The sequence below is a fragment of the Taurulus bubalis genome (assembly GCF_910589615.1).
Source record: "Taurulus bubalis genome assembly, chromosome: 5".
NCBI lineage: Eukaryota > Metazoa > Chordata > Actinopteri > Perciformes > Cottidae > Taurulus > Taurulus bubalis.
Window position 1 is genome coordinate 15,572,168 of NC_136593.1, and position 22,005 is coordinate 15,594,172.

At 42.1% G+C, this 22,005-nt stretch overlaps 1 protein-coding gene across 1 annotated transcript; it reads left to right on the forward strand.

Moving 5' to 3' along the window:
- The first annotated feature begins 14,357 nt into the window (after positions 1–14,357).
- LOC306737312 (inositol hexakisphosphate kinase 2-like) lies at positions 14,358–20,067 on the forward strand. The gene is made up of 5 exons (XM_079219031.1): positions 14,358–14,802; positions 17,395–17,626; positions 17,734–17,894; positions 18,044–18,219; positions 18,317–20,067. Exons 1-5 carry the CDS (start codon positions 14,589–14,591, stop codon positions 18,938–18,940), a joined length of 1,407 nt encoding a protein of 468 aa, XP_079075157.1. The 5' UTR covers positions 14,358–14,588; the 3' UTR covers positions 18,941–20,067.
- The last annotated feature ends 1,938 nt before the right edge of the window (positions 20,068–22,005 follow it).

The following is a 22,005-nucleotide window of genomic DNA, read 5'->3' on the forward strand; positions in this document are numbered from 1 at the left end:
TCTGAGATACTTAACCTTTCGCCCAGGGAGGCCTGTCCTAGTTCCCAGCTCTTTGAAGCACCCGACATTACTCCTGATTTCTCATCTGCCTCACTTTATTATCTCACACCAGTACAGCTCCTGCTGGCATAATTCACTTTTATCCTTAAGCCCTGCCACCTTTGTGTTCCTGACAGCACAAGGGAAATGGACCTACATTGAGAGTTTGTGTTGACATATCTTTTCAGAGAGTAAGCCACTCTCTTTTCTGGCAGTGCCCTCTGTCTGCTGCCACAGTGTTCTCGCCCAGCCTGTGTTCTCAGAGGAGAGGGCCAAATGCCCCAGTCAGATGACTTTACAGCCACGGCCCCTTCTATTTCACCCTGTCTCTTCATTGTTCAATCTGTCGTCCTTTTGTTCCAAACCTTTCTTGATCTCTGGGATTTACCGCTGGTAGTGGTGGTGGGCTCTGGGGTCAGGGTTATGCAACCCTGATTATTTCATGGGACAAATTGAGTCAGACAGGCTGAAACTACAGTATAGGCCAGAGTGTCAGATACATTCTGAAAGAGATGGTTTGAGGAAAGATTGCATTTTATATTAAAAACTACAGGATTTAAGCTGTGTTTAAGAGAGTGTCTAACCTTTATTTTTTCCTTGGAAATGATTTACCTATTAACAATATTCTACTGAAACCCTTCTAGATCTTCCTCCTCTTCTCCTTTGGTGTGGTTTGTTCTGACGCTGTCTCTTGGCTTGTGCATACAAGATGGGAAGGACAGATGAGAGGCACCTGTGGCAGTGGCCTATACTCTGGCCTGGGTCCCAGGACCCTCGGGATTCCCTAAAACCCCCCTCTGTCACCAAGGATTACTGGGTCTATGTTCTTTTGGCACCAGAAAGTGACAGAAGAGCGCAACACACGATAGGTGGATTCAGGGAGGAGTGGCTGAGGTTTCTCACACACATATCCATGCTGGTTGTTGGTTGTTACCCTGGATATATCTCATATATGTCAATGCTGCTTAATTAATGTGTTGGCTATCACCTCTTACCGCATTCCCTGATGTATTCACAGGCTGGACATCAGGTCATTACACTAACATTTCCAATCAAATTTTGACTGAATTATTTGGTATCCACTGACACAATTTCACCACTATTTTTCCAAAGTAAGTGAAACTCAATGAAAATAAATCAACAGTAGGGTTTTACCAGTATAAAGACTCTCTGTCTCTCTGTAGATTAGTAAAATCCAATGACCTGCGTGACCCATTCAAACACAGCATATTATGGTTGTCATCGAAGTAAAGTATTATTTGTAGTTATAGTTAAGCTGTATACAATTACACTGAGTGTTATCTGCATGTATACTGTGTGTATACATCCTACGGAGGTTACTGGAGATGAGAGGTCTTGAACAGTCCCAGTCGCAGGGTAAATGCTGTCATGTCCTGCGCATCACTGATGACGCAGGACAATAATCTAGGGTGTAATCTCCCCTTCCCTCGCTAAACCTGCCCCAGTCATTTACCCACAAAATGACCTTTAAACCGATGCCTTTACCACATTACCACAGAGGCCCATTGCTGCGCAGTTGTCCAAATCACAGAATGACATTAACACGTTTACAATCACCTCCCCCACTTTCACACCAAAAATGCTGCAATGTGACTGTTTTCCTGTCGGGACATTTGTCAGATCTACTGCTGGGAACCGTTTGTCTGTAACAACCAATCTATCTACTGCTGATAATACAGATCCACCACTTGCACTCTGTATTTTATGTTATATCAGTAATCTGTATATTCTAGCATTCACTGTACTTACCACGTAGCCATCTCCCTTGCCCTTGGGGAGATGGGTGCACACTTCCTTGGGGTATGATGTAAGTAAAGAAACCAAAAAATAAACATGCCAATTTCTAGGCTGATCCTGTGTCACCAGTCTATTCCCTTAACTACGGACGTATTATTTTGACTTATATTGATTTTTCACACTACATTTGGTAAGAAAAAAGCCATTTCAGGCATCTGAAGTTTCTACTGTATCTCCTGAATGTATTTTGAATACATTTATTTCATGCTTTTCTGAATTCTTGATACCATTATGGTTTCTGCAACACTAGTGTGCTAATGTTAATAGAAATGCTAATACAGCCATTTGGTTCTGATTCATTATATTTGGAAAGGAATTAGTAAATTAACAAAATATGCTGCACCATTTAGTATCATCCACTTTGTTATAACTTGTATCTACCTCCGCATATGTTTTGGGGGCTCTCCATCTCAGCTGCATCTGTGTCTTTATGCCTGTCTGGTATTTTTCCACTGAATTTATTGGGTTTCGAAGAGGTGGTGGGTCCGTCATCACAATGGTTCAGGTTTTTTTGTGATGTGTGTTAAGTAGTGTTCACTGTTTATCCTGCCTCCTTCCTTTTTATCCTCCTTTACACTGTCACACACTGCAGCGTTGGCTGTGCTCGGAAAATTCCACACTGCAGCAAAGAGATGGGTGGCAGCAGAGAGAGAGAGAGAGAGAGAGAGAGAGAGAGAGAGAGAGAGAGAAAGAGAGAGAGAGAGAGAGAGAGAGAGAGAGAGAGAGAGAAAGAACGCTGCACTATGAAATAATTCCTACAGTTTACTATCAAAATAATGAGGACAGAGTTATAACTTAGAGGTGATATAAATAATAATGTACAATTTAAGAATTATACGTAATGTAAATTTGTTTGAGAAAGAAGGGAGAGCTGTATTTATACAGAGAGATGGAACGTAGTGAGGGATGGAGGGACGGAGGGATAGAGGCATGCAGCTGTTTGGTCAAAGTAACTTCAGCAGAAACTTGCAGCATCTATCATCACGTGCTCTGAGAATAAACAGAAAAGCACTGCAGTAGCCCAATACTACTGCTTAAAGCTGGCTTATAAACACAAACTTAGAGACCATAAGCTTGAATGTATACCCACACTCTCATACTCCTTTTAAATAACAATACCATGCATTACTCACACATATGTATGTTATTCAATAATATATCAGGTCCTTTTATTGCACATAGGTTATTATATCATAACCTTCATTGGCCTGGCACAGGTTGTTTTTTAATGCATTAAATCCATTGTTTGCATTTATTTTAAAACTTAAACATGCGTTAATCATTTGTTCGCCACATGGATCAGAGGAAACAAGTGGCGAACAAAACATTGACACCTGCTAATCGTAAACTTGTTCGTAAAAAGTTACTTCTACACACATCCAGCAATTATGGAGCAGCACTATCATTCATGTGGAATTGTGTTTCTGATCACCTGGTGAATACACGGCCAGTAGTCACTCTGTTTTAGCTCTGATTTTGGTCTCCACCAACTCCTAAGGGAAATATTAGGCTACAGATTTGAGTATTTTCGAATTGCCATTTGATAAATTGTCATTATAAAGATATTGATGAAGCCGCTTTGATTATATTTTATTATCCTAAACATAACTCACACAAGCTCAAGCAGACTAGATACCAAGTGCCGCAGAACAGACGTCACAATGCTACAAATCAATCAAACGGCCTCAGGCATGTTGCATAGAGATAGATTCAAAACAACTCGCCTAATGTGTTATTGATCAACATCACGCAGGTTGCAGATGGACTGACAAGTGGTTGGAAGGTTGGAGAAGATTGTGACACGTGAATAGGAGATAATCGTAGCACCACACAGGACATTGGGAATGATTGGTTTCAGAGAGCAGTGTCACGCTCTGTTTGAAAGGCACTTTTTTAGGCCTTGTTTAATTTGTCAAGAGTGACTCAGGGCTGCAGGGGAGTTCAGGTCCTCTCTTTGAGTGGGCACTTTCAAGTTTGTTTAAATAAAGAAAAGGTTTTTGTATTTCAGGTATTGTTACAACAAAACAAATCCTGAATATATAACTGCATCTCAAACTACTCAAAAGACTTGAAATGCTAGTTATGTTAAATGTTTTGATATTTATCTAAATGAGGACCTGAATGTTCTATATATTGCTCTTTAATGACACAGAGGGGAAATATAAAAGGTTTTATAAGGCATTCCCGGAGTGTATGTTATGTTGAAACCAGTTCTAAAATAGAAGTATTAGTCGCATCATGAAAATACTACTCGACCTCTAGTTTACAGCTGTAAATTATTCAAACTTCAGCCGTGCTCTAAAACCTAAACAAATACTTGTTATCGTTAACTTCACAAACAAATCTTTCTGAATCAGTCGACCCACCTCAGTCTGTTAAGAAAGGAAAATATTTGAATATATATATATTGATGTCATTATGTATTTCTGCATGGCCTCTGATTAATGTCTGGAGTCTAGACTGGATAACACTTATGGTCTCTCACATTCCCTTCTATTATAAGTGTGGAGAAGCCGAAGCCAAGTAACATTCAGTGCAGGCTAACGTGGGCACTAAAGTACTTTGACTGGTTTACATTTACCCCGGCCCCTTATAAACTCTGATACCCTGTTGTGAAACTAATACAAATGCAGCTCTGGATCCCATCCACATACTGATTCACAAAAGCAATTCTAAATAATGTAATTCCAGGAACTCAACTTCTGCTTTTGAAACATAAATGTTAGTTTGGGGAATGCTTGGTGTGGGTCTCAGAACACAGCACTATAACTCTCTCCTGACAGCAGTCCCGGGAACACATGAAGCCAGACCTCTCTCTTCCTCCTAACTCAACCAGAACACTCAGAGATGGCATTTTGGCACGTGTATTATTTTGGCAGTGAGTCACTCAAAGTCAACAAAACCATCTGGACAGTGTATTAGGCAACTCATTAAAGGGCTCAGCAAAGAAACAGTGGCTGCACATGGCGTTTTTTGCACTGCAAGATGAGAACAAAACCTTCATCACTGCTGATTTACATCCACTTTCTCAGGACAGACAGTGAATGCAGCAACAGAGTCAATTACAGACTAGTCTAAAGGGCTTCTGACAGTGAGATATTGATAATTCCTCACCATAATAGCACTGGTGGTATTGAGCTATTGACTAATCAGTGAGCTAGTTGAAATCAAACTGGTGTGGCAGTCAAGTTGGGTTTGTCTATGTTGGTATCATAGTGACAGCTGTGGTCCACTTTAGGGATCCACAAGCCAAAGCAGTCAAATTCAACATTTTGTGATTTACTGAAAGCTGGATCTACTCCAGTCTGCACAAACCAATGTGTATCTGGGAGTAGAGATCAGGAAGCTAACTATGTCCCATGCAGGAATACAAAGAGGTGTTGTGGCCTTGTCCGAATATCAAAAGTTTAATTTACATTTGTCTTAATTTGCACACAAAAAAAGGCACCTGACAAACCGCTGAAATGATTTAAGACTCCACTAACATCACTGCAGTCATTCACTCGCCTGTTTAATTCCCACATAACTGTTTGTTATTGTCTGGTGCAGTCGGTTAATCAAATTGGTAACTAGTGAGTTCCACATTGTTTTTGTTTCTGCCACTTCAGAACTATTCATAGACAAACTATCAAAACATACACAGAGAGTACAGCACCCGGTTAGTGCCACAGTAAACACAATAAAGGCTGACAGCACTCGCAGATATTAGAAAATAACAGTCATATTTCTTCTTGCTCTCAGAGTTTTAGCAGTTTGGACAATTTGGGGAATTTCTTCAAATTTGGCTCAAATGTTCACTTACACTCAAAGTTGAACTGATTGTAATAAATAATTCATATGCTTATAAAATTATGACATTTTGAACAACTGGATGTAAACTGCAACATGACTGGCATACAACCTTAAGGCGGTGCTTAGTTTTAATAACTGATGACTGTAAATTTAGATTGTATGGACCCAGTATTTAGGTGGAATGCTGCCCCCTAATTCTTTGAAGCATGTGGCCATATTTTACACATTGCACCTTTAACCTAGAGTCTCATACACATTTGATAGTCAGGGTGAAAGTGGTTGTGAAACCTTGGCTGTGTGCTTGTGTCAATATAATGTCATGAGGTTTAGATACAGTCAGACTGGTTACACTGGACTTTTACATAATACGCTGGATCTATGTTTGCTCTCAAACATCTGCACATGCACATACACGCCCAGGGCCTCACACATACACACGTGCGCGCACACACACACACACACACACACACACACACACACACACACACACACACACACACACAGAAATAACACTGATATGTGAGGGAACTCCAAAAGCCCTGACATCTGCAGACTGAAAACAAAAACACTCTCTCTCTCTCTCTCTCTCTTTCTCTCTCTCTCTCTCTCTCTCTCTCCAAGTGAGGAGGGGTCTTGTTTCCGATTTCTAAGAAATGACGTTTACCATGTTTCCTGGGAAAAAAAGAACATTGGTGTACACTTGACAGTGAAGCCACAGCTGTGAGGACATTAATGGTCAGGACCTTTGTACCTAAAAATGGTCTTAGTTGCAGTTTTCAGCAGCCCCCAGCAAATTCTGTGCTTGGCTGAGCAAAAAACTAAATCAAAGCCAGCATTTTATTTCCAACACAGTAATCTGAATTGCAGGGACAAGCACTATACTCTTTGTCCCAGATGCAAAACTAAACCTTTGACTTAACGATGCCATGCATTTTATCCTTTACAGTGTCTTAAGGATTGAAACAATTTATATAGAATGTATAATTTAGTCTCTGAGTTTAGCTACACTGCAGAAAGTGGGGAATGGGAATTGTAAAGGTCAGTTTTGCTCCTTGGTTTAAACGTCTAAAGTTTAAACCATGAGTATTATTTGCATGTGACCCAATGAACTTCAGTTTCATGGAACTCCTTGAACGGTAAATGTCTCCCTGCTCTGTTTGTTTTGGGCTGAATCTCCAACATGCATGAGTCTGAGCTCAGTCTGAATAGATATTTTGTGTGCGTGTCTATGCATGTGTGTGTGCGTGAAAATCTAAATATTATGGTTCTAAATTTTGGCAGTCTTAGGTGACACGTGATGTCCTGAATAACATGTGGAGAGCAGGAAAACATTTTGTGCTCACTCTCTGCAAGTTTGGGTCATATGGAACTCATTAGTGTACAGTGAGCTGCAGGGAGAAACGCAGAGCTGCAAGACCTGCACACTCTCGTGGCTAAAATCATGTCATTTTTACTATTATATTCCATTATAAACCTCACTCCATTTCCTAGTAAACACCACATACTGCATTCATGAGCCTAGAAAACCGGAGGGAAGATATCGGAGATAAAGCTGCTCATGTTTCTCCCTGATGGAAAACAAACGGTCATGAGTTTGGAAAGTTTGTTTTGTTTTTCTCAACAGTCTCCACCACACCCTTTTCAGGCAAATGTATACCCATTACTTTGTTAATACGCTGAATGAATTGAGTTTGTGCTGTGTTTGTTCAATTATTTGATCTGTGCTCTGTATAGTTTGGCTGTGTTGACAGAGTTGAGAAGCTCAGTGACTGCTTGGCTTTAAACTTGTTACCACAGTGCTGCTACTGAAATGTGCATAGTTCATTTACATTTAAAAGAATAAAATATGTTGATTTATTCCTTTTCAGGAAAGTGTGTTCTGTGATTGCAGTGCTTACATTTATTCTTGTTTTTTGTATTAGGGGAAGAATGGGAATTTTGAGTTTAAATCTTGCTTTGCGTTATCCCTGTGTGTGTGTGTGTGTGTGTGTGTGTGTGTGTGTGTGTGTGTGTGTGTGTGTGTGTGTGTGTGTGTGTGTGTGTGTGTGTGAGTGTGTGTTACTCTCAGGCTGTAGCCTGCAGCTAAATAGTGGATGTGTTGACAGCGAGTTGGACTGTGGGTACAGTGAGAAGTCACAGAACAAGGATTACTGTGGTGAAAGGGAAACGTTGTTTGATTAAAGGAAGAGCAATCTGTGTATCGCGACTTTCTTTCCCGAAATGTCCATTATACGTTCATTTAATTTGGGACTGGTTGTTTGACTGATATTTATAAAAAAAAAAAAAAGTAGGAGAATGTGCATTCAGATAAAGAAAACCGCACTTTCTTCCAATATAAAATCAATTGCTTTCACCTTTTTGTTTCAAAATGTTGGCTGTTGGTATTTGTTGCAAATTCCTGAAACAGGCATAACAAGAAGAGACTTTTTCAGGCTACATAACCTATAAAGACGGACATCGTTTGAAATGAGCCGCTGAGCAGATTTACACGATGCCAAAGGGTTTACACAGCACTGCAACCGATGTGTGACATGTGTGAAAGGTTGCACTAGCCATAGATATGCTCAGCAATTGCCAGCACCAATTCCTTCTGGTCCACTTGTCAGAGAGTGACACCTACTATGTCTTTGACTTCGATGTGACAGGTTGGCCAGACAGGATGTGGGGCAGGAGGGGGTGGGTTTTTGGGCATCGGCCTTAGGCAGGGCACGTGAAACAGACTTGGTGCGGTGGCTTGGAAATAACCCAAAGGCCACATTCAGACAAGCACTTGGCCACCAAGATCCTGGACATAGAATCTGACCCAATGTTGCCTCCAGGTCGAGATGAAATCAGAGCTCGGGCAGCCAGTATCAATGCACAGCGACTCACTTTTAGTCATCTATCAGAAGTCAGGAGTCCCGGGTAAGGTTGGAGCGGGGGGGATAATTTGGCCAGGTCTACTTGTGTAAAAATGTACCAGCAGAGCTACAAGAGACCACCAGACAGGAGCCACAGTGACTATATATAACCTGTGGCAGACGTATGATGTGTGTCCTGTTCATGTTGACATGAAGAATGAAATACAGAGAAGTAATCAAAGGCTGGTTCAACTGGCTTATTAGTAGCGGCACATCACACCGTTTGTTGAATATTGTACTGTAGTATTACACTTCTCTCTGGAAATGGAGGCACTAGTTTTCTGAATAAGTCTGCAACCAATTCCAACTTCCCACGCTGCTCATATACACGCTGTCCTCTAGAGACTGTTCCCATGGTGATGTGCTTGTGCATAACTAGGCTTGATCCACTGGGTGTAGAAACTGGGCCATCCCACCAAGGAAGTTCAATACGTTTCATTATTTTCAACACAGGCATGTGAGCAATGGCCAACACAATATACAGAAACATAAACTGTCATTCCCGGCAAATTGTTTGCCTACACAAGCAAACTCAATAATTTCCCTGTTTGTTGACAAACAGATAACCTGTGAGGCTCCACATTGGTGGCTTCCCCCCCCCATAGACTGAAGAGAAGAGAAGCAATCAGCGGCTTCTTTTAAAGTGGGTCAGAGTCAAGCTTGTTGTTCAGTGACAGGCTGAAAGTGTCCGACTGATAGCATAGTATTATCTCCCACAACCTAAGGAGTCTGCAGCGACTTTAAACACAGCAATCGTCTCGTATCAAGGCATCTCGGCACTGCATGCATTTATCTCTGTCACTTGTTGGGGGCTTTCCTGCCCCTGCTCAATACACCAAGTTCAGTTTGTATTGGCACAATGCCATAAGGTTATGCACGTCCTCAACTTTCACTCAAATGCTCATGATATGGAGTAGTTAAAGCCGCTCGTTTTGCAGTATCAGTGTTTCTAGTGTTTGCTTCTCACTGGAATATTGAGCTGCTTGAATTTTAGCCAAGGTTGCACAAATGCATCTCCAATTCTCTCACTGCCTGTAACCCAGAGGAAGTTGGTTTATTGTGATCAGTCAGGCTCTTCCATAGCTCTTCCCAAGTGCATCACAGGCATGTGCTAGAATGTATTGGGCTTCAGGAATGTGTCAATGTATTTGAAGAATCTGAAGTTAAACTTACAAGCCTATTACAACTGTGAAATTCATGTTCACATTATTAGACATGCAGTTAGGCAGTTTTAACTTTTTCCAATATCTTAACTTTTGTTTGTTTATATGACAATATTCTGAGCAATGGAATAAAGTAACAACATGATATATTAAACCAACTGGCCCAATACTATCAACCTGTGTTAAGTGCCTGTCTATTTTTTCACTTTCCAGCCTCTGCTTTTGATAACCTTCACTGTGTAAACAATATGCTCGTTTGGCTGCAAGAGGGTTTATTGTCAAAGATAATATCATGCATCAATACAGGAGGCTTAACTAGGCTTAGTGTATATTGCCCTGACTCCTTTTTTTATGACTGTATATACTGTTCAAACAAACATCCTCATTGTTATCCAAGAATCTGAATAGTTTATGTCCGTCACAGACTGAGACAAAAGAAACTGTTGTTATACAAATTATATGTAATTAAGGGTCATTTGTTTATTCAGAAGGAAAAAATACAAGTAAATTGCAGTTTACAAATATTTTATTTCAGTGTATGATTGGGGAGTTTTTTGTTTATTGGGGAGATTTTATCATCAAGCAGTCAGTGTCTTGTTATCAGATGAGCCTTTTTTCCATTAACAAAATAAAAGGCGGAAGGAATGACATGTGGAACATGCGGGCTGGTGGGTATTGCAATTAAACAAGGCTGTCCTTGAGTTAGCATTGAGTTTCAATAGTGCCAGCTACACTCATCACTATCAACACACCCGTCGCCTAAATGACGGAGCATGTAGGCCCATCCCCTTTCTAAGGCAAGCGCTCGTACTCACCCATGTTTCACTTCCTCACGTGTCTCCAGTGAGGGGGAGTGAGGGTGAGGGCTTATGGATGCACTGGAAAATGGGATGTGAAGTTGGTTGAATAACACTGTTGAGATTTCCCCGACACGGGAATTTCAAGACATTCCTCAAAGTACAACTTTTACCCGCCCCCATTTCGGCTGTACTGTAAGTCTGGAGTTTATGGTCTCAATTGCTAGTTTCAAGTCTTCTTCAATACAGCATGTTGTTCATTTAGTAAATGATGGTCACATTTAGATTTAAAGCACCCTAAAGATTGCTTTAGGGCCTAGCTACTGTACTTTGGAACAAAAAGCTGGGAGTGGTCCATGCTTTGTTCTAAAACGTATACCCTTTCACACTATTTTTCAGTTCATGAAGGTTAATTGAAACACTTCGGGCGCTTAAACATGTCTTGTTTAGTGTTCGGTTGTACTAGAAGACACTCTCAAGAGTCACAGTTATGGATGCACCTTGTTCACCAGGCTCGCTAGCTGGCGGTAGTTGGTGACTTAGTGGTACCTGGGCCTCGCCCCTTGGGGTTAATGGGGAAAAACAGCATCTCATCAACTTTCAAGTGGTGAATGTTTTTGGCCTCAGGTGACAGTAATGAGGCAAATAAGACAATATAAAACTTACTTTGATACTAATCAGAAGAACACAATACCAATTCCAATATCTGATCGATGGAGAGTACCAATCACATACACAACATATTGTTTGGCTGTGACTGGTACCAGTACCATGTCTGGTGTACTGGATTTCGAAGAAGAAGAACACATTTCACAGTTAGGTTTTTGTAAGTGCTGATGCTGCATTTCCAGAGGCCTCTGCTGCGTCTTCGGTGGTAGAGTTTACAATTACGCCTGTGTTTGTAGAAGGCCACCATTATACAATGTGCACGGAGGAGGTTGTTGGACGTTGCATCACTGCTCTGCTTCATGGCTGGATTGAGGGCCCTGTGGTGCAGCCTGGATCTATTGTCTTGGGGCACGAACCCATGACATGAGAGGGGAAGCCGTGCTGAGCTGACATAACACCAACGCATCAACGAGGCCATGGTGACTCGGCTAGAAAGTTGGCAACTCATACACATGAACACACACTTTCTTGTATCTTTCATACTGTGTAGTCTTAGTGGGATTTGTAGAGTTTGACCAAAGAAACAATGTTGAAGAATTCAGCGCTTTCAACTTCAAGATTAGAAGCACTATGAAAAGAGGCCTTTTCTGTGTTGAAGATATATATTTTAGAATGAGATCTCTTGGCTTCTTAATATCCAACTGAACATCCTGGACGTTACGAAATGTAGAGCACAAACAGGCTTTCATCCCGATGCCAGTCTTGAGGCCCACTCTACACATTTGCAATTACACAAGTAAATCCTTCACATGGTAACATGACACGGCCTCGGTTGTCCTTCCCGAAAAATGGACTGCCGTGATTAAGTCAGTATTGTTCTGTTGATCCTGGCATCAGAACTTCTGGGAAGCCCAGGGTGTACCTCCTAACACACACACTCACACACACATTGCTACACACACACAACACACACACGCTCACACAACACACACAACACACACACATTGCTACACACACGACACACACTTCTTCTCTTTTGTTCTGATCCATGTTTCACACCAGACCACCAGGGAGTCTCTACCTCTGAGACCAGTGGGAAGAGAGTGCCCTGTCCAAGTGCTGATCGTTTAATCCCCTTCCCGCTCTGGGATCCTTTCTTCCTATTTGTAATCCCAGTGCAGAACTGGAACATCAGAGATTAGTGCATGATTAGGCTGTCTAGTGACCTAGGTCTGTCTACTGTACCTCAGCTTTGTCTGGTCTGGCACACCAGTTGTACAGTTTTGTCTGTACATATACTGATGTAAAGATATTACTCACAGCCTCCACCCAGACATGTGTGTATTTTGGCATTCTATCATACTGAAAAAAAATATTAAAAACTAGCTTTAGGGCTCTGAAAAATTCCAATATTGTATTCAGCTTGTGTGTTCTAAATGTCTTTAAGACATAAAAGCAGTTTATTTGCATTAATAAATGTGATCCTGTTCAGGTTCAAATCATCAAAAATCTCACACCCAAAAAGATAAACTGATGTGTCTACTAATACTATACTAATATGACTGGCCAACAAAAACGTTGAACCTGGCTCAGCGGTTGCCAGTGAAACATCTTTGGGAAAGATATGTATTGGTCAGTCAACTCCATGTAAGTGCACTTTCCAGTAGAAAACCTTGTATTATCTAGAACTGTGCCTACTGTCTGATGATACCCATCTATTGTTAACTTCTGTCTGGCAATTATAGGTGCAACCTTGATAGCTTTCCAGGTATGTATGTTCCGGCCTGATAGCAGAATAAACTGTCTTCAAACCATGGGTGTATAGAGCTGCATACATGTGGCTAGCAGGATTGTCCATCGTTGTAAAAGAAAAGTCACCTCAAACAGTAATCAAGGGCAGTTACTTTGTGTAGTATGAAATGTCGATCAATGAGGTAATATTAGTTAATATTTCCCAGAGCCAAGAAAAGATATGTTATGGGTGTTGTGTCATCTCACATGTGTAGTTTATAGGTGGGGTCAAGGTCGGAGACAGTAAGTTTAACAATCCATATGGGTGAGCAGCTTTCAATGGAATTATCTTGTGATACAGCAGATAAATGCTTCAAACTCAAAGATGTATTAGTTCAACTGGAATTTCTGAACCATATGCCATATTCTCACAAGTATGTGCCACACTTAAGCAGCCCTTTGTGCTTTTTTGATGCAGCTCCATTATTGGTCTGAACACAACCTCATGTCTCATATTGCTGCAATGACAAGTGTCCAACTCGTAAAGGGTGTTCACCCTAATAATATTCAAGTCCAACCAGATTGCATTGCATTCATAATTAAACCATTAAATGTGATGGACAATAATAATGGGAGGGTTTTGGTTTCAACCCTCACATGACTGACTCCGCCTGGGTTGTGAGGTCACACTTTCCAATTCGTAAACATGGGAATCTTTCCATTTGATATGATGTGAACATGGCAATAGTCTCTAAATTAATTCCTGGCTTGTTGTGCCGATGAAACAAAGGCTGTTTTCTCGAAGGTTCTCTCAATAGTCATAATCATACAACATCCTTAATTATCAGTTATATTTTGTTTAAATCTAACTTGTACATTCAGTTGACATCCACTGCAATTACATATGCCTCCCGTCTAGGATGGCACCTAGACTCACCCTTCAGGTTTACCCATCTTATTGCTGAAACATGAAAACGAAAGTCGTAATCAAAAATAAATGTGCAGTTTCGATTTCCTTCTTACCATTTTAAAATCCCTGCTGCCTTTTGTCTCCACTACCATTTGATGTTGCAAGAATATGAATAAACTAGCAATGCAACCTGCAGCCTGTTCTTGATTTTTACAAAGTAACTCGTAAGTACATTGAAAAAAATGTCCTCAGCGAGTGTTTTGTTTTTGAGTCGAGTATTTTTCCTGTTCAACCCTCCCCCCTGTTTTCTCTCCTTCCTCTTTGTTTGCTCGTTCTGCTTGATCCTCTCCTCGGTGCCTTGTCTCCTCCCAGCGACAGCTCCGGCTCTGTGATTGGCCAGTTGCGAATAGAGGGCGGGACTTTCTGGCTGCCTCTGCTGTTTTTCTCGCTTGAGGATCAGCTCTGGCGTCACTCTCGGTAGCAGCCACACGACGGAAACGACCGTCGCTTGACAAACGTTTTAAGCAGCTCTAAAGCTGCGTGAGTAGCGTTTTTATTACACATTATAATACGGAGATTATCCAACAGAGCGGAGGAGTTTTAAAATGTGTCCTTCGTAAAGGAAAATAGGGGGAAATACGGGATTTAGTCGTTGCCTCGGTCCTTCCTGTCCAGCCCTTTGTTTTTCCCACTGCTGTGCTTGTGCAGGCGACCAGTAGCGCCCCCGCGCGAGCTAACAGAGAAGTGCTCGAGGATAGGGAGCCAAACCAGCGGCCGAGCCTCCTCCGACGTGGGTCCCCCCAGCTCAGTAGTCCGATGCGGAGTGAGGATGAGTCCGGCTCTGGAAGCCCTCATGCAGGCGGACGGGACTCCTTATCCCGGGAAAGGGGTGATGCTTAAGCCCTTCGTGCACCAGGTGGGAGGCCACTCCTGCGTGCTCCGGTTTGGGGAACAAACAATATGCAAGCCGCTCATACCCCGCGAGCACCAGTTCTACAAGAGCCTCCCTCCAGAGATGAGGAAGTTCACCCCTCAGTACAAAGGTAAGACCACCATCACACATCTGCGATCTGCGTTGTATAAGTAACGGTACCCATCTTCAACCCCTTTCTTTGTCGTTGTGCTTAACGTGTAATATTCAAGGCACTCTTTGCTGAATTTAATATTACATTGCATAAAAATGTAAATATGTTCATATTGTAAGGATATTTTTTGCTGTGGGTTTAATGGGTTACGGCAAGGGCTCAAAGAACATGGTGTACACCATAAACACAGCAATATGGAAAGTTGTTTTCCACAAATATGTATAGGTCGATACATTTATCTTTTTAAATGGCCACATAATATGTCATGTTGGAGCAATTTGCAGGCACCTCAGCCAGTTCTCTGGATGAGACCCTGACGGTCACCTGGAGGGAGAGGGGGGGCTTTCGAGTAGCAGCCATGCTTGAGGGCCTGACTGGGACCAGTAAGCCAGAGGACTCTCATGTGCTGTGCCAGGGTTTATAGACGGCTTCAGTTTCAGAATGAGATGGAGTTACACAGGGATAACACAAATAAACGGGACAGCTCGCCAGTAAAGTCATTCACACCTCACTTGAGATTTCCAGGTCCGTCACAGAAACATGTACACAAATACACAGTTCCATCTACACACATGTAATTAAAACATAGTGTTCCTCTGATTGTGTCTCACAGACACAGACAATGACACCTCGTACGTTCTGATACAGAAGTTTTAAGGTGGCCATGTGACAGAGGAAAGACACACTATTACAAATTATATAAAGTTCCAGAATGAGGAGTAGGGTTATGAAGAGTAGATCGTAGAAGACTTCTGCAGCCTGTGACACTCTTATTACATTTCATACAATAATAAGAGGAAGAGTTGTGCTTTTGCTTTTTAAATGTGTGGTGTTTATTAGCTTATAACTAAAGACATTTAAATGAACATTTCAGTGTCATCTTGTAGTGGCCTGTGATGAGAATAAAGAATAAATTCATAGATGTCGACCAGTTGGGGAAATGGTTAAAAGCTTTGAGACATCAGTAAAAGGTAGTTGTAACATTGTCTGCATCTACTGTTAAGCATGGTGATGGGGCAGAAGGTTTTATTTCCAAGATACAGATCAAAGTCAGATTTGGCTACCAGAACTTTTGAACCTAATAAAACAATATGCACTGATAGTGATCTTTAACTATGTCAAACTCCTGCTATTATAGTACAAGCAATCAGGCTATAAACATATTAATTGAGGTACCCATTTCTCTAATTTATGAGCCTCTCTTGTGAATTAAGTCAGAGTGACTCACAAATTCCCACACTCACTGAGGTGGTGTGATGACGGTGCAGCTCTGAATGGATGGCACAGTCCACGAGGAAGAGGCAGGGCCTCCTGCAGGATGGTGATGTCAGAGCGCATGACATCAGCCATGTACAGGGCTGCGGAAGAAACATAGATACTATGTCCTCAGGCCCACCATTTAACACGCTATCCAATGCAATTTTTAAAACATTGGCTGTTTGGTGAGGTTGTTCTTAGTCTAAATGGCTGTTAATTCTCTGCTATCTAGTAGCTGTTTTATAAACCACTACTTGTGTTGTTGGATGCAAATGGTATCATGTATTGACGTTGATGCTGTGTCCATATCTCTGCCACTTTCTCTGCCGGGCAGTTTCGGCTTTATCCTTCCTTCCTGTCTTTGGTTTATCTGTATCAGCCGCTGCAGCTGTGATGTTTATTCTAAGTGTTGCACCTCCCCCACCCTGCACACACACACACAGGCCCTTTTAGGGACTTTTGCTAGGGACAGGGGGTCTACTGTGGATCATGTTATAAATTAGCATTGGCATTAAGGTAGACTGTATTTCATTGATCATTATGGTGATTATATCCCTTCCTCTCTCTAGTTTGTTTTGAGGTTTGTGAAACTGGTTGGTATTCCACTCTCAACCAATTGCAAAACCTCTTTTAAATGTTCTTGTTTCATTTAAGGCTTGTATTATGAACTGTGTAGACCGACTGATTATCACTGAATCATGGTTACGTACTGATTGTCTGTAATGTGGTTAAGCGATTCTTCTCTGTTGCTTATTTCGCTGTTCTTTGATGTATGTTGTGGAGAGAGATCTGTACTTCATTTTCTCATGTCATTGCAGACTGCTTGAAACTCTGTATAATGCCTTGTTGTGTGTTTCATAAGGATGTTTAGCAATTGCTTAATAAATGTCCTGCTGAGTTTGACACATTTCAGCCTTGTGTGGTATTTTGTCTCTCGTTTCCTGAATGAGTTATCAAAACATGTTGCTCTTCAAATGCTCTGATTGTTACTATCCGACTTTCATCTGTCTGTCACATCCATAGTCTAAACCGTCATATAACAGGTTCATGTTTGTGTGTTTATGCATGTGGAAATGTGAACATAAAGATGGGTGTATGAATGTGTCAATATCTTTGTCGAAATGTGTTTTTTATATGTGAATAAAAAACGATTTGGTGAGGCATGTTCTCTGTAATTAAATGAAATACTACTTAATATGGTTCCCAAAGTTATGAATGATCACCTAAATAGAATTGGCTTAAGAATTCTGTACTAATAACTGCTCTCTGGTGCTCCTTCTCACCCTCTCTCAGGTGTAGTGTCAGTCAGTTTCGAAGAAGATGAAGAAGGGAACCTGTGCCTCATCGCCTATCCCCTCCACAGTGAATCTGGGGACCTGGAAAACAAAGATCCCTCAGCTGACTGTGAGCCCAAGAGCAAGATGCTGAAGTTGAGCAACAAGAAGCAGTCCTCGTTGCTTCTGGAGAACGACAACTTCAGCAAAGACCGAGCTCGACACAGCCGGAAAGAAGACAAGATCATGAGGTGAGGGTGCTTGTCATAACACCATATTGTTTCATAAACGATAAGACATTTTATTAATGTTCTGTAATGCCAATGCTGACATCTTTTCTGTGTTGTCACTTTTGCAGTTATAATCGTGAGGAGATGCAGCAGCAGGCCGAGGTTCTCTACTTCAGCCTGGAAAAAGGCAACGTTGTGCCACAGATCAAACACAACCCCTGGAGTCTCAAATGTCATCAGCAGCACTTACAAAGGATGAAGGAGAATGCAAAGCACCGTAACCAATACAGTATCCTTTCATCAATAAACAGCCAGTACTGGGTGTCTAAGTGTGCACTGAAATAGACAGATGGGTCTTAGCTGTTAAAATAAACATGCACAAAGTCTGTTAGTTTCAAGGTCTTTTTTTACTGTGTGATCCTTAACCCCCTTTCACAGAATTTATTCTTTTGGAGAACCTGACGTGGCGCTACACTGTACCATGTGTCTTAGACTTGAAGATGGGAACTCGCCAACATGGAGATGATGCATCAGAGGAGAAGAAAGCCAATCAGATTCGCAAGTGTCAACAGAGCACATCTGCTTCTATTGGAGTGAGACTTTGTGGCATGCAGGTACGGTAGAGATGCAACACAACTCCTTTGCAATCAAGTTTTTCCCGTATTGGTTACACGTGGATCTGTTGTGCTCATGTTTCTATGTAACCTGCAGGTGTACCAGTCAGACTCAGGCCAGCTGATGTTCATGAATAAGTACCACGGCCGTAAACTGACCCTCGCCGGCTTCAAGGAGGCACTCTATCAGTTCTTCCACAACGGGTGTCGTCTTCGACGAGAGCTGCTGTCCCCAGTGCTGCGCAGACTCCGGGAAATGCAAGCTGCCTTGGCGTCCTGCGAGTCTTACCGCTTCTACTCCAGCTCCCTGCTCATCATCTACGATGGAGACCCTCCCAGGACTCGTACTAGACCCAGACACCATGGTGGGGAAGAAGGTGACGAGGACGAGCCATCTGATTATGATGATGAGGAGGAGGAGGAGGAGGAGGAGGAGGAGGAAGGGGAAGGGGCTTTTGGTTTCCCTCGATCCTCCTCAGCAGGTGGCAGTGCTGGTGTGGCCGGAGGGAGCAGCAACAGTGGCAGCAGTCGCTCCTCCCACAGCACAGCAGAGGCCAGTAGCCCTGTGGTAGACGTGCGCATGATTGACTTTGCTCACACTACCTGTCGGCACTATGGAGAGGACAGTGTGGTGCATGAAGGCCAGGACAGTGGTTTCATTTTCGGCCTCCAGAACTTGATAACCATTATCTCCGAGCTGGAGGATCACAGTACTGATTGAGGCTGGACCGGATCCAACATGGTCTAAATTTCCAGCATGGGAAGAGCTCATTGATCTGAAACCATGCTACTCCAAGGTGCATCGCCCTGACGCCTACACGGGGGTCTGACACTTCTCTGCTTGGAGGGAACCTCAGACACCTCGGGGTCAGGGGAGAGTCTGTGTGGTTGTTCCCGCGCTCTCCCTCACCTGACCGAGGACAGGGCGTCCTGTGCCCTTACTTGCACTTTTCTCTTTCTGGGACTGCTCCTTTTCTTTGTTATACATAGCAGGAGAGACGTTGTATGAGACGGCGGTCTTTCAACAAACACAGGGACTCCTGTAGCACCCTAGGACCGCCCTTCCCCTCTCCTCCTCTGGTACAGACGAGTTTCTTTATTGTTAAGTTCTCTCTGAGAGAGAAAGAGCGAGGCAGAGATCATTGAAGCTCGAGTGTAGTTCTAGGAGCCTGACGTGGTGCTTTACCTGTGATATGACATGTATTTTTTATTTTTAATGAAGTTTGGACTGCTGGTCCTAAACAGCACATCACTAGTGGGGAAGTTGACTGTACAAGCTGACCTTGGCTGGCTAGGTCAGTACCTTTTTGTAGCAATTGAAAACTTAAGCTTCGGAGAACATTTTCTGTTGTTGTTGGTCTCTCTTCAGACCTTTGCAACAAACATGGTTTGTGTGTCCACCGGGCACTCGTATTTACACTTTTTGGTGGAAGAACAAGATTATTTTGGTCTAGAAGAAGGGATTTGCCTTCTTTCAGCTGTTGCTCTCCCTTGTACCTTTTTTGCCTGTATACAAAAGACTTTTTGAGAGGGTAATATCCTTGTTTTGTCACTGTCCTTGTTTTTGTCTGATTTTTCTCCTCTTCATTCCTGAAACTTTGACTAAACAAAGAGAATATATTGATTTAAAAACACTAGCTACAAAGACTATATAGAGATTATTTATTTAAAAGGATTGTTAAATAATAAAATTAAATGGAAACCTCTACATTCCATGCTACCACTCTTATCCGTTCTGATACCAACTTTGATTTATTTTATTATTGCAAGAGACAATGGTTCTCTTGTATATCTGTGTGTTTAACAGTGTCTTGAAAAATAAAGACATTCATTTGTTGTAAAATCTACTGTCTGTGGTAATTTATGTACCTCGCATATCTTACAAAGTGTACATTATAGACTTACAGCTTCTACTATGAAATTGCTTTAACTCAGTCGGATCAATAGAAACAGTGGTCCAAGCTTATGATATCTAACCAGGTTGACTCCTGATTTAAAATGTAAGCTTTGTGTGAACAATGTCATGTTCAGGCCACCTATGAATCACCTGTAGATCAGTCCATTGTAATGCTTCACCTGGCAGAAGAAAGCTCTGTTTACACACAACTGAGGAAAAATATTATGTCTGCTTGCTCTTAGATCAGAAATGTTGTTTTTCTCTGCAGTAAGATGAAATCTGAAGCCCAAACACTGAAATGAAGCGTGAGACAAAACCACGACGTGGGTTCTGACTGATGATGTTGTTTGAGGTTGATGTGCATGATCAAAAATCTAAAATAAAGACAACAATTTGGTTTTCAGGTGATGGTAGTATTAAGGACATTACTGAACAATGGCATGTGTGTTTCTATGCAGTAACAAGGAGTTACAATGTGATGTGCCGGTTGCTTCTTTTGTGGGTAATTGAAATACTTAAGACAAAATCCATCCGCAGGAAAGTCCCTACCAAAGGATCAGGCTTTCCTCGTTCAGGTTTTACCTTAGTTTGCACAATATGCTTGAGATAGTGTAGATGTAAAGATTGCAAACCTCACGTTGCATGCGTCATCATAGCCGCAGAGTTCATTTTTAAGCAGTTTAGTGGAGGTTTTTGGCCTGGTTGCCATTTAGCGGTGACATCGGTGACTGATCTGCACTAGGGCCCAGATTATACACTTAAAACATGAACAACTTCCTGTTGAGCTGTAATGCTAAGCAGGAAGCATTGCAAAATGTTAGCCAGCAGCCACATGTACCAACAGATCCGAAGCCGTAACCTCAGATGACCACTATTTGTTTGATACCCTGAGCTCTCAACTCCCTGGTTAAATACGTGAGCCTAATTGGCTTCCCAGCACCAGAGAACGCCCTGGGCTAAGGAGGGTAAGTCCACAAAAACTGGCTGTGTGGAAAGTATGTCTTGTATGCTGCATGGCTTTGCAGCAACTTGACACACCTGTTTTACATGATGGGTGGGGTTATCAGTATCATTTCTAAAGGCTAGGTGATGACGTAGCTGCAGTACCGACCTGCTTTCAACCCAAAACGTTTGTTTGACGTGAGTTGAGTCGAGTAGGCCCTCGGGAGCATCACGCAGCACTCCCCTGCTACAGCCACACATCATTCACTTGGCTGGAACAGACTGAGTCAGAGCCTTCAGATGACCCACATACCCACACGGTGTGCAAATCCAGTTTGGGCTGCAAATGTTCCCGTGTGTTTACATGTGTGAAGCTTTGTGATTCTGTCTCTTATCTGTCGGGTTTGGTGCAGAGAGATGATGGCACGAGATGAGAGGGATTATCATTTCCTCTTTCTACATCTAAAAATAACTGAACCTGTTTTGCTCATCTGCTGGCTGCATCAAAACAGATTTAGCTGAGTATGCTGCTCTTATGTATGGCATAGATTAGAATCAAGCTGGTTCATATGGTTTTGAGGATGAAGCCCACAAATGTATTTGATTGAGGGAAGAGGACCACTCTCTGTATCCTGTGCAATGAGGCATTTCTTCACTCGATATGCTCATTTTGTGTCTTTTCTTTGGATGAGTGGGCTCATTTGTTTGTTTTGTCTGTGTTGTATGTATGTGTGCCACACTGACAGTTGCCTTGGCAACAGCACTGGTATTTTTAGCGTTTCTGCACCACAAAATGCAGGGGTGGCTTGGCTTCATTGCTCATACAAAACTATTCACATATCCTGAACTAATGACACCTGGCATTTAACTGAATTTAAGCTCATGTCAAGAGTAAAATGAAAAAAAATTATCAAATTGTTTTCAATGTATTCGGTAGCTTGCTTGAA

What these genes read in the sequence shown, in the direction of transcription:
- LOC306737312 (XM_079219031.1), top strand. Translation starts at nt 14,589, where the DNA reads ATGAGTCCGGCTCTGGAAGCCCTCATGCAGGCGGACGGGACTCCTTAT. An exon ending in GTTCACCCCTCAGTACAAAG is followed by an intron (nt 14,803 to 17,394) that starts GTAAGACCACCA and finishes ACCCTCTCTCAG; the next exon opens with GTGTAGTGTCAGTCAGTTTC. An exon ending in TGAGACTTTGTGGCATGCAG is followed by an intron (nt 18,220 to 18,316) that starts GTACGGTAGAGA and finishes TGTAACCTGCAG; the next exon opens with GTGTACCAGTCAGACTCAGG.